Source organism: Chamaea fasciata, unplaced genomic scaffold (assembly GCF_029207755.1).
Source record: "Chamaea fasciata isolate MVZ Bird 193981 ecotype frontalis unplaced genomic scaffold, bChaFas1.0.hap1 SCAF_22, whole genome shotgun sequence".
Classification (NCBI taxonomy): Eukaryota; Metazoa; Chordata; class Aves; order Passeriformes; family Sylviidae; genus Chamaea; species Chamaea fasciata.
Window position 1 is genome coordinate 6,723,263 of NW_027094107.1, and position 10,827 is coordinate 6,734,089.

The 10,827-nt window shown below is 41.5% G+C and overlaps 1 protein-coding gene across 1 annotated transcript; it reads left to right on the forward strand.

Annotated features, from left to right (window-relative positions):
* Positions 1-1,391: 1,391 nt before the first annotated feature.
* Positions 1,392-10,566, forward strand: TMEM185A (transmembrane protein 185A). The gene is made up of 7 exons (XM_066202487.1): positions 1,392-1,559; positions 4,014-4,190; positions 4,904-5,111; positions 7,876-7,959; positions 8,470-8,646; positions 9,000-9,123; positions 9,617-10,566. The coding sequence occupies exons 1-7, from the start codon at positions 1,522-1,524 to the stop codon at positions 9,859-9,861; spliced, it is 1,053 nt and encodes a 350-aa protein (XP_066058584.1). The 5' UTR covers positions 1,392-1,521; the 3' UTR covers positions 9,862-10,566.
* The last annotated feature ends 261 nt before the right edge of the window (positions 10,567-10,827 follow it).

The window sequence follows — 10,827 nt, forward strand, 5'->3', positions numbered from 1 at the left end:
CATCTTATCAGTCTCTGAAGAGTGTCCAGCCTTCATCCTTTCCTCCCCATTTCTTCCATTATGAGTTCTTGCTTCTCTCTTATCCTGATTTCTCCACGGTCTCCTCACACCCTCCCCACTGGCATTCCTTGTGCTGGCATGTCCTTGCTTTCTTGTAGCTTTTGACATGCCCTTTATCAGTTAAATAAATTGTGTAGAAAGCTCCTGGTGTGGACGTCTATCAGTTGTTTGTGCTCTTGCCAGTGGAGTTACAAGTTGTATCTACAATCTGCCAGTGAATATCTCCAGATGAATCACATCTTTGAGTAGATCTGCAGTAAGTAAGCTAAAGCTTTAGCTATGATTGTCTTTCATTTTTGTTTGTTTTGGTTTGTGGGCTTTGTTGTGTGTTTCTTTGTTTGTTTTTTTAGCATTTCACTTGCAATATAACCCTGAGGGAGGAGTTCTGGGCATTTTCACTTCAAAAAACTGCCACCAGATAATCTACCCTGGCATGGAGTCATTGTGTAAACTACCCTCATCTGCTATAGAATTTCACAGCTCTTGTTACAGTCAAACTCATCAGTTTGAGTTAGATTAGCATCAATCTCCCAGAGAGCCATACGGACTTTATTTAAAAATGAAAAATCTCCTGTTTCTTAGGGTCATTTGTTCCTTCAGCTAATTACTTTCACTTAAATAAATGGACAAACAAAAACCCCCAAACAACAGAAAGCCCATTTCTCTCCTTTCTGACCACAATTTATTTCACTTAAGTCCACCTTGATTCTTGTTATGGCTTTTCTAGCTTGGGCAAAGATTTTTAGTACCCAGTATTTTATCTCCAGGAAGGTACTTATGTTGTTTTGTTTGGGTTTTTTTCAAATTTGTACTTGAAACATTTCTTAGTGAATACTGTATTAAGACAAACTTCTTGAAGAGCTGTCCCTAAATGCCCGGGGCCCAGACACTGAAATGTCCCAGAGTTGCCAAGAGAGTCTGAAACTATCATCCAGATTCTGCTCAGCCTGGAGAAGAGAGGCTCCAGGGAGATCTCAAAGCATCTTCCAGTACTTAAGGGTCTCCGAGAGAGGTGGAGAGGGCCCTTCACGAGGCCATGTAGCAGCAGGACGCGCATGACTGGCCTCCCACTGGCAGAAGAACGGTTTGAGCCAGAAATGAGGAAAAAATTGGAGATGCCGAAACGCCAGGGCGGGGCCGCCCCGCCCCTCGTACATTAAATAAATTAACCCCGCCCCTCCCGCATTAGCCCCGCCCTCCTATCCCGCTCCCCACGTTAGCCCCGCCCATCGTTGCCCCGCCCCTCCTAACTCCGCCTCTCCGTCCCCGCCCCACTCATCTCCTGGCAGCGCCCTCTCCCGGCCCGGCGCGCATGCGCATCTCCCGGTTTTGAAGCCCGGCAGCGCTCGGCCCGCTCGGTTCCCGGCAGGGCCGCGCGCATGCGCGAGGCGGCGGCGAGGCCCGGGCAGGCCCTGGAGCGGTGGCGGGGCCGCGCCATGAGCGCCTGGTAGAGGGGCCGCGATGAACCTGCGCGGCTTCTTCCAGGACTTCAACCCCAGGTGAGCGCGGTACGGGCAGCGCCGGCCCGGCAGGCTTAGCCCGGCGGCCCGGGCGGGAGCGGCGCTGGCTGCGGGAGCCGCCAGCTCTGGAGCGGAGCGCGGCCTCGGGTGGCCCTTCCGCACCGCGAGCTCGGGCGGCGTTGGGAACACGCCGTTCCCGGCCGGTTTCCTGCCCGGAATCACTGAATCGGCCAGGGTGGAAAAGACCTCTGGCGTCATGGAATCCAGCCTTCCCGGCTCCCCGGGTGTCGGTGCGGGCTCTCCGGGGCTGGGAACGCGAGCGCTCTACATCTGCTTTCCAGCCCCGCTTCCATCATCTGCTTTGTTACAGCGCAACTTGCTCAGATTGTTCCCAGGCTCTTTCTGCTGTTTGAATGTTCCACCGCTTTGGTGCTTGGAGGTGCGGAGGCTCCGCGGGTGTGAACAACCCTGGGCTAAAAATTATTAGCCTTTTAAAATTAACAATGTGGTGGTCCCTGCAGCCTGGGCTTCTGCTCCCTCTCCAAGCAAGTAAGGACATGGAGCTTTTAAAGAAACTGAGAGAATGAGTTAAATTTTACCTGATGTTTTAAGACCACAGACCAAGGGCCTGCAAGTGAAGTTGTGCAAGGTGGCTTGAGATGCTGTGAGTCTTATAAAAACCTTACACGTGAAAAAAGCCTTACATGATGCCAGTGAGAGCAGGCGGTGTTCCGTCAGTTGTTTAGACAAACAGAAAGGGTCACCAAAGCTCGGGGAAACGCATTGTTACAGAGGCTGAAATAAACAACTGAAATACGTGTGGCCGGATTAGTGGAAAAGTAACAGTGGAAGTCTGAGAAGCTTGTGAAGTTTTGTTACTGCAGAGCGATGCTTGTGCAGCTTGTTTGGGTGCCGGGCGATGAATGGGCAAGCCGAATGCTGCACTTTTGCAGGTGTGGATGCTGCGCTTTTGCAGGTGTGAATGTTGCACTTTTGCAGGTGTGAATGTTGCGCTTTTGCAGGTGTGAATGTTGCGCTTTTTGCAGGTGTGGATGCTGCACTTTTGCAGGTGTAAATGCTGCACTTTTGCAGGTGTGAATGTTGCGCTTTTTGCAGGTGTGGATGCTGCACTTTTGCAGGTGTGGATGCTGCACTTTTTGCAGGTGTGAATGTTGCGCTTTTTGCAGGTATGGATGCTGCACTTTTGCAGGTGTAAATGCTGCACTTTTGCAGGTGTGGATGCTGCACTTTTTGCAGGTGTGAATGTTGCGCTTTTTGCAGGTGTGAATGCTGCGCTTTTTGCAGGTGTCCTCGTGTTTTGGTGCTCCTGGAACACCCGCGGAGCAGCGGTATTTCACCGCTGTATTTTTCGGAGGAGCCAGGGAAAGAACAAATGACACAAATACTGAAATGCCACAAAAGGATGGCGAGCCGAGGAGCTGGCACATCTCTTTGCTGCTGTGAAGCGTGGCTCGTTTATATCATCCTATCCCGAAGTAGTTTCAGGGAGATGCTGACACAATCAGTCTGGTTTTCTGTATTCCTGTTGCTGCATTATTCTGTTCCTTAGGTTATCCATGATTTAAAATACATACAATTACTTCACTGAAACAGTGTTGAAACCTAATTATGTGTTTTATAAAGCAGTCCTGGAGTTCCTGGTGGGCGGGGGGGAGACTTTTCCCTTCCTGTCCTTTGAGGAAGTAGCCTACTGTGTAATTATTTTGTCTGATTTTTGGTGGTACAAGCAGTTGCTGCGCCTCTGCTCAAGTATTCCAGGTAGGTTTATTCATAAAATTTTAGTCATGGTTTATAGTTTTTAGTTTACTCATAGAAGTTTAGTCAATTTCATTCTTAAATTGACTGTGTTATAAACTGTATCCGTGTAGCTATTTTAAATTTGTAAGCATCATCCTCAGTATTCCAGTGAGAAACTTCAGGGTGTAATAGGTAACCTTGCTAAAAGTGTAACCTGTTGGGTTTTTCTTTTCTATAATACTGGTTGTTTTTTTTTTTTTTTAACTGAATGTGAATATTAAGAAAAAAATTCTCTGAAGTTTGCCCTATTACAATTCATAATAAAGTGGTGTGGATAAAATTTCATAAATTATGTAACTCATATTTGAATATCCAAAGCTGATTTGTATGACAGAACACATTTTTTTAAAACGTGTACAGCTGGTATATTTGTGAGCCTCTGATAATACAGCTCCTGGCTGGATCCTTGTGGAAGGGAACTATTTATCTCAGTCCGTTCACTGAAATGCTTTTGATGTGTTTCCTTGAAGCCTTGGTTTTATAAGTGAAAAATATGGCATATGCTGTATCTGTGATGAGATATTTGATTCTTTGCAAAGAAACTTGTCATGTTTTCTATTAGGAAGTATCCCAGTGAAATTCCAGCTGTGACTGATTTTGTTGTCCTGTACAAAGTTAACATGAAGTTGCCTGCTTTGATTCCTGACTGATTTTTTTTTTTTGTTTATCCAACAGCAAATTCCTTATTTATGCCTGCCTGCTGCTGTTCTCTGTGTTGCTCTCTCTACGTCTGGATGACAAAATCCAGTGGAGTTACTGGGCTGTGTTTGCTCCAATATGGCTGTGGAAGTTAATGGTGATTGTTGGTGCCTCGGTGGGAACAGGAGTGTGGGCCAGGAACCCACAGTATCGGTAAGTTCCTGATGTTTGTTTGCCAAAACAGAGGGAATGTTGAGGTTTTTTGGTAATTTGAGTAGAATGTGAATTTGAAGATCCCAGGGCAAAAGAAAAATGACCTTATATGAAGTGCAATAAATGTCTTTTCTGTGGTCAATACTAAATTTCTGTGCACAGATCTCCTGATACACCCACATTTTGTGTGGTTCAGGTCTTGTTGGCCTCTTCTAGTAAGGGTCTAATGGTGTAGGGAGAAGCTGTGTGCTCTCATTTTAGACGTTTTACTCTTAGTAGTAGAAAATATCTGTTGCAATACTCTGGCTTAGGTAAATAAAGAAATTCTGAGGAAAGATGTTGATTCAGTGACTGCTGGTGCAGAAATCAAACAGATCATTTTAAATTTAGCTTATTTCTTAACAGCCTGCATGATAGCTCATTGTTGATATACTAGCAAAGAAATCCTGTTTTATCTGCCCAGCTATGGAATCCTTAAAAATTTTTCAAATTGTAAAAATCCCACTGCACCCTTTAAGTAAAATACTTCCAACATGCAACTTTATGGGCAAGAAATCCTATTAGGTCATCAGGAGTGGAGTTTAATGGGTATAATGTGTATGTTTATTAAAAAGAAGTGTTAATATCTGAAGCTCAAGCAAATATCCTGGGATGTTTGCTGGGTAGTGTGCCTTTTTTCCAGGCAAATAAATTCTTCCTTATCCTCTCTTCAGAGCAGAAGGAGAAACCTGTGTGGAGTTCAAAGCTATGTTGATTGCAGTAGGCATCCACCTGCTGCTGCTGATGTTTGAAGTGCTGGTGTGTGACAGGATTGAGAGAGGAACCCATTTCTGGCTGCTGGTCTTCATGCCCCTGTTCTTTGTGTCTCCAGTCTCGGTGGCAGCCTGCGTGTGGGGATTCCGGCACGACAGGTCCCTGGAGGTGAGCACAAAAGCCTTGGCTCTGCAGGGCTTGGGGTCCATTCTGTGGCACTGTGTCTCTCAGGAAAGCACAATACACGAGACTGCATCAGTCCAGTTAATTGCACTCACCAATTAATTGCACTCACCTGCAAATGGGAGTGAAATCACCATCAGGAATAATGTAACTTTTTCTACTATCTGTCGCTTTGATTTTCAGCCTTCTGATTGTTTACATTCTTGGGCTGGAGTTTCTCACGTATTTAACATAAACAGAGTAGATTGTTTTCGTATTCCTCTCTGTAATAAACTTCAAAATTGACCACTGGGGTCAAAAGATTGTTCCTTTCAGCTGCCAATCCTTAATCACATTCCAAATCCTGTTTAAACCCCAAATCATAATAAACTTCCTCTCTTTCTCTGCTCACCTCTCAGCCTGAGTGTAGTTCTTCCGTGTCATTAACAGCAACAAGTATCTTCTAGTTTTTTCCGCTACCAAATTGCAGCATGTTTTGAACCTGCTTCTTTTATTAGTTGGTGTTAAAATAACTCACCAGGAACTCTGCAGTATAGATCAATACCAGACACTTACATGGAAACAACAGGAAAAAATTCCACTGATTGCAAGCACTGTCTCCAGGCAGAACTGAATTTCCAGAGCCCCACATAATCAGGGCTGAAAATGTCTTCATATCACAATCTGTGTGTTTAATCTTTAATTTGGGAATGTGAATGGTAGGCAGTAACATTAGGGTTTTATTTTCTGTCTCTTATCTCTATCTCCCATTGGCTTTGGAAGAATTCTCAAGGTGCTCCCACAATTGTGACATTTTGCAATGAATTAAGAGTTCATATTGATTTTTTAAGGAGTTTTTAGTTTTGCTATGTCCTCAAACTACCCCATGACAGTTAAAAATCAGATTTTTAAATGAGGCTCAACTTTTTCAGGTATTTTAATTTCAAGAGGCTATTTCTCTAACATTAGCATAAGATGAGTTTTTCACTAGAGAGAAACATTTTTGGCAAGTGATTGTTATGATGACTGGTAAAGTGACATCCTAAGTTCATTTTGGAACATTTGCCAATAGAATTTTATTTTGCAGAGTTCTATTACCAGCTAACCAATGCTAAAAGTAAAATTTGTGTGGAAGTGCTTGCCATCTACTGGATGATGCTTGATTGCCCATTGATTTACAGATGACTGCACAGCTGCTAAGTACTGGCAGAAGAAAGTGGTATCCATAAAAGGCAACAGCTGTCTCAACTCATTTTTATTAGTGGGGTTTTTTTTTCTTACTCTTAGTCATCTTCACTTAGTGCTGTTCTATTTCTCTTCCTTTTATTCTGTGAAGATTTCATTATTGCCCTTTCATTTGCTAGAAACATGAGGGGTCTGCCTTTAATCCAGGACATCAATTTTTGACTTGAGTAATCAAAGCAGTTGTTAATCTATTATTACTTTCATAAGTATTTAATCTGAAATACATTATCTGCTCATTCCTGTTCTGCATCTGATTAGGTGATCAGTAAGTACATGCTGGGGTTTTTGTCTCTGTATCATGGTGGGCTCAGAAAAAGCTTCCTTTAATGTCTTACACTATTTTATAGTCAGTAAAGCACTACTTATTTAAAGCATGTTGAATTCATTAAGTTGTAAGCCACTGCAAGTATGTGTGCACTTGCCATATAGATCTCATGTTAACTTGATTCTAAAAATTATTTACAGCAATTGATCCTCTGATTTTTATATTTTTCTCTCTCTCTTTGCTCTTGCAGCTTTCTGGTTGCTTGGTCTTAGGCTTGAGTGGAGGGGGGTTTGGTGGTTTATTCTTTTAAGAAAGCCAGTGGCACAAAATTATTTTAAATCTACTTTTTAAAGTAATTTGTAGTTGAACAGTGGAGACTTTGATGTGATCCCTGAAGCTGGCAAGTGCCTGTTGGATTTTTGACTCCCTGTACTGTAACTTTCAAAGGCATTTACCCAGATCACAGTCTACACAATCATGTGTTAGTGAAAAGTAGCATGTAGTGTCTGCTTTCAGAGAAATGTTACATTTAAAAGAGGCCTTACATAACTGGATGTTTTTATTAAAATGAGTAATGTTTCTAACTTGCATTCAAAAGCTTCAGTCAGACTTTTCAGATAATAATTCTGTGGCCTCTGAAAATCCTGCCCATTGTAGATCTGCCCATAAACTTTGGAAATAGAATCTTGCCAAGTGTGATGCTGTTTCACTGTCTCACTTTTCAAGCTAGACACAGACTTTAAAAAAGAATACAATAAAGGGCTGTTTCTCATAGTGGCAAGCAGGACTCCTGAAAACCTTTCACTAACTTTTTTTTTAATGAGAAGTTTTGCTTTTCTCTAGTGCCACAAAACCCATGTCTTCAGTGTCATTTAAAATATCTCTGTTGTACAGTCAGTGATTTGAATTTGGATGTCATATTCCAATACTCCGTGTATTTCTGTACAGTTGTTTTCTGAGGCTTTGCTTTTTTTATTCTGATTAGTTTGGCTTTTCTTACTTCCCTAGTAACTCTAAGTGCCTTTTTTTTTTTTTTTAAATGCCAGGAAGATCTTGAAAACAGCTGACTCTACATGATTTGGTTGGGATCACACCCACACAAATTTTGGGATATTTAGTAATAGAAAATGTAAATGCAAATGAATTTTCATGTTTCAGTGATGAGAATGGGGTCAGAGAAATGCTTTGACAGGCTCATTGGTTATCCTGGAAATAAGTTTATCATACTAAGTGTTAACTCATGTTTTTTTCTTCTTCTAGCTGGAAATCCTGTGTTCCGTCAACATTCTACAGTTCATATTTATTGCACTCAGACTAGATGAGATCATCAGATGGCCCTGGCTTGTATGTAACTAGTATTTTCTTCTTCTCTTTGTTTAAATGCTGAATTTCATAGAGATATTTATTCTAGGGAACAGCTACTACATGATCAATCCATGATCCCATTTTTGCTACCCTTCAGTGAAGGTCTGGCTGTTCATTCAGTGGTCATGGCAATCAGAGGCTGGTCTTCCTCTGAGGGAGAGGAATGTGCCATCAACTGCCGTTAATCTCTGAGCAGCAGTTGAAAGAGAAATCCTCACCCAAAGTTCCCAGTGGGAACACTGAACAAGCCATGAAAATGATTGGTGAGTTAGAGAATGTGTTGGTAAATACAGTGTGGTAAATAACTGCTTTTATTTGTTACCACGCATGTAAATCCACTTACTGTGCAAGTAGTCACTGTCAAAACTGTGAGATGTCCTGTCCCCCACATGCCTTTAGGATACTTGTTTAGGCTTAATACATAGACTCACTTTATTTAAAAAAACCCAAAACCACAAGTGAAACAAATCAAATGTGTCTTTCTTCCAGGTTGTCTGTGTTCCCCTGTGGATCTTGATGTCCTTCCTGTGCCTGGTGGTGCTGTATTACATCGTGTGGTCTGTGCTGTTCCTGCGCTCCATGGACGTGATCGCTGAGCAGAGGAGGACACACATCACCATGGCTGTCAGCTGGATGACAATTGTGGTCCCACTGCTCACCTTTGAGGTAGGAAAAGCCATCAGGAGTTTGATGTGTCTCGGTTTTTTTTCATGATTTTTGAACTTACTGAAATAAGCATGCTGCTCTTTATTTTGGAATAAAATATTAACAGAAAATATGAAACATGAACGAGAATTCTATGTTCCTTTAAAGTTCCTTAAAGTTCCTTAAAGTTTCTTAAAGTTCCTTTAAAGAGTAAAATCTGCTTCACATTGGAACTATAACTGCATGCTTCTGAGGGCTGTTTTTTTCCTCACCAATGTGTGAAGTTAAAGATTTCAGATCAGTCTATGCTTTAAGCAGTTTGAAAGTGAGTACTGCAGTTGAACTGACATTGTGTAATTTTTTTTGCCATTTAGATCTTGCTAGTACACAGACTGGATGGGCATAATTCTTTTTCTTTCATACCCATATTTGTTCCTCTCTGGCTTTCACTGATAACATTAATGGCAACAACATTTGGACAAAAAGGAGGCAATCACTGTAAGTATTTCACAATCCTGGAAACAGATTAAAAATCAATGTATTTCATTAAGATTTTTATTTTCAAAAAGGGCTTTTCTGTTACTACTGTTTTCAGGCAGTCGTAGTAAGGTTTCAGTGCTTAGTGTCCCCTGTGGCACTGTTTACTTTAGTTGAGGTGCAAAGTCTTTTGTGTACTGATGTGACCTGACACTGTGTAATGTGTGAAACAAAATGGATTCTTGCTGGGTTCTAGTGCAGCTGTAATTTATGCACGTGGATATACAGACAGGCGTGCACGTGCACACAGGGAACTAACTGTGCAAATGCTTGTCCAGGCTGTCTGTGTGTATATAACCTGAATTGTAATGTCATGGTAGGTGTAAGAAACACTGAGAAGCAGCATTAACAAATCTCATTCATATGCAAACAATCAAGAGACCTTAAATAGTCTGTCTACTTAATTTTAAGTGTTCCTTTTGTTAATAATGCAAAATGATTTGGTTTCTTTTAGGGTGGTTTGGAATTCGCAAAGACTTTTGCCAGTTCCTGCTTGAAATCTTCCCATTTTTGCGAGAATACGGAAACATCTCCTATGATCTTCACCATGAAGATAATGAGGAGACAGAAGAAACGCCACTGCCTGAACCACCAAAAATTGCACCAATGTTTCGAAAAAAGACTGGAGTGGTCATTACACAGAGTCCTGGGAAATACGTGATTCCACCTCCCAAGCTAAACATTGATATGCCAGATTAAGATGACAGTATCATATTAAACTTGAACTGGTCATCAGCAGACAGATGTATTTCATCTCATGCCTTGTCCCAATTCCTTTAAAATAGGTTTTGCTGAATCAGTGGCTTGGATTACACAAATCAGAAACCTTGAAGATAATCTGAGTGCTTTTCCAGAAATATGTGGTTGTCTACTTTGTGAACCTTCCTAACAGGTTGGTTGCACGCTTGCCTGTATAGTATTTATATGAACATTTTTAGCAGTGTAATATATTGTTTAAAAGTCCTGTTGTGTACAGTATAAGTATTATCTAAAAGTATTTTTTTAAAAACCCTGTATGAAATGCCTATGCTATTCCAGGTGTCTTTTAGGTCCTAAAATATACACTTGATTTTTGTGTCTCTTTTAAATGCTTTGGGATGCCTTAGCATAGTACCTCTTTTACTTCTTCCTCTCTTCAGCCACAATCATTGTCTCAACCACAGAGGCACGAGAGTGTTGCACTTCCGAGGCAACAGTGGAAAGCTTTTTTTTGGGGGGAAAGTAGAATGTATGGTGACTTACATGCTTTGGAGTTAGCTACGTAAATTTTCATGTAAGTATTTCAACTTTTGTGCTGGCTTGGGAGTTACATGTTGTTTTTGTTGCTTTTCCAGTTTCATGTTTTGATTCTTCTTGAGCAGCATGTACCATTCTCCCATTAGACTGGCTGTTTAATAAGCTGTTCCTCCTTGCATTGTGTGGTCTATGCCAGAAACATTTGTGGTAGGTTTCACAGCTGTTGGTTAGCTGGTATAAATATCATAGCTTGGTCTTCATTACCAACTTTGTGTTGGTCAGTGTAAATGATTAAACTTTTCAAGATAGGATCTTGTTGGTGTTGCCATAGCATTTTCTTGTCTGAAGAAAGACCTGCTTTGACAAATGTGCCTTGGACTTAGAGATGCTCTGGAGAAATGGAGTCTATGAAATGTGTAGTCCTGTAGT

Excerpts from the sequence above, each read along its gene's own strand:
- TMEM185A (XM_066202487.1), top strand. The coding sequence starts at position 1,522 with ATGAACCTGCGCGGCTTCTTCCAGGACTTCAACCCCAG. Across the intron at positions 7,960-8,469 it reads TCATCAGATGGCCCTGGCTT|GTTGTCTGTGTTCCCCTGTG; the intron begins GTATGTAACTAG and ends TCTTTCTTCCAG. Across the intron at positions 8,647-8,999 it reads TCCCACTGCTCACCTTTGAG|ATCTTGCTAGTACACAGACT; the intron begins GTAGGAAAAGCC and ends TTTGCCATTTAG.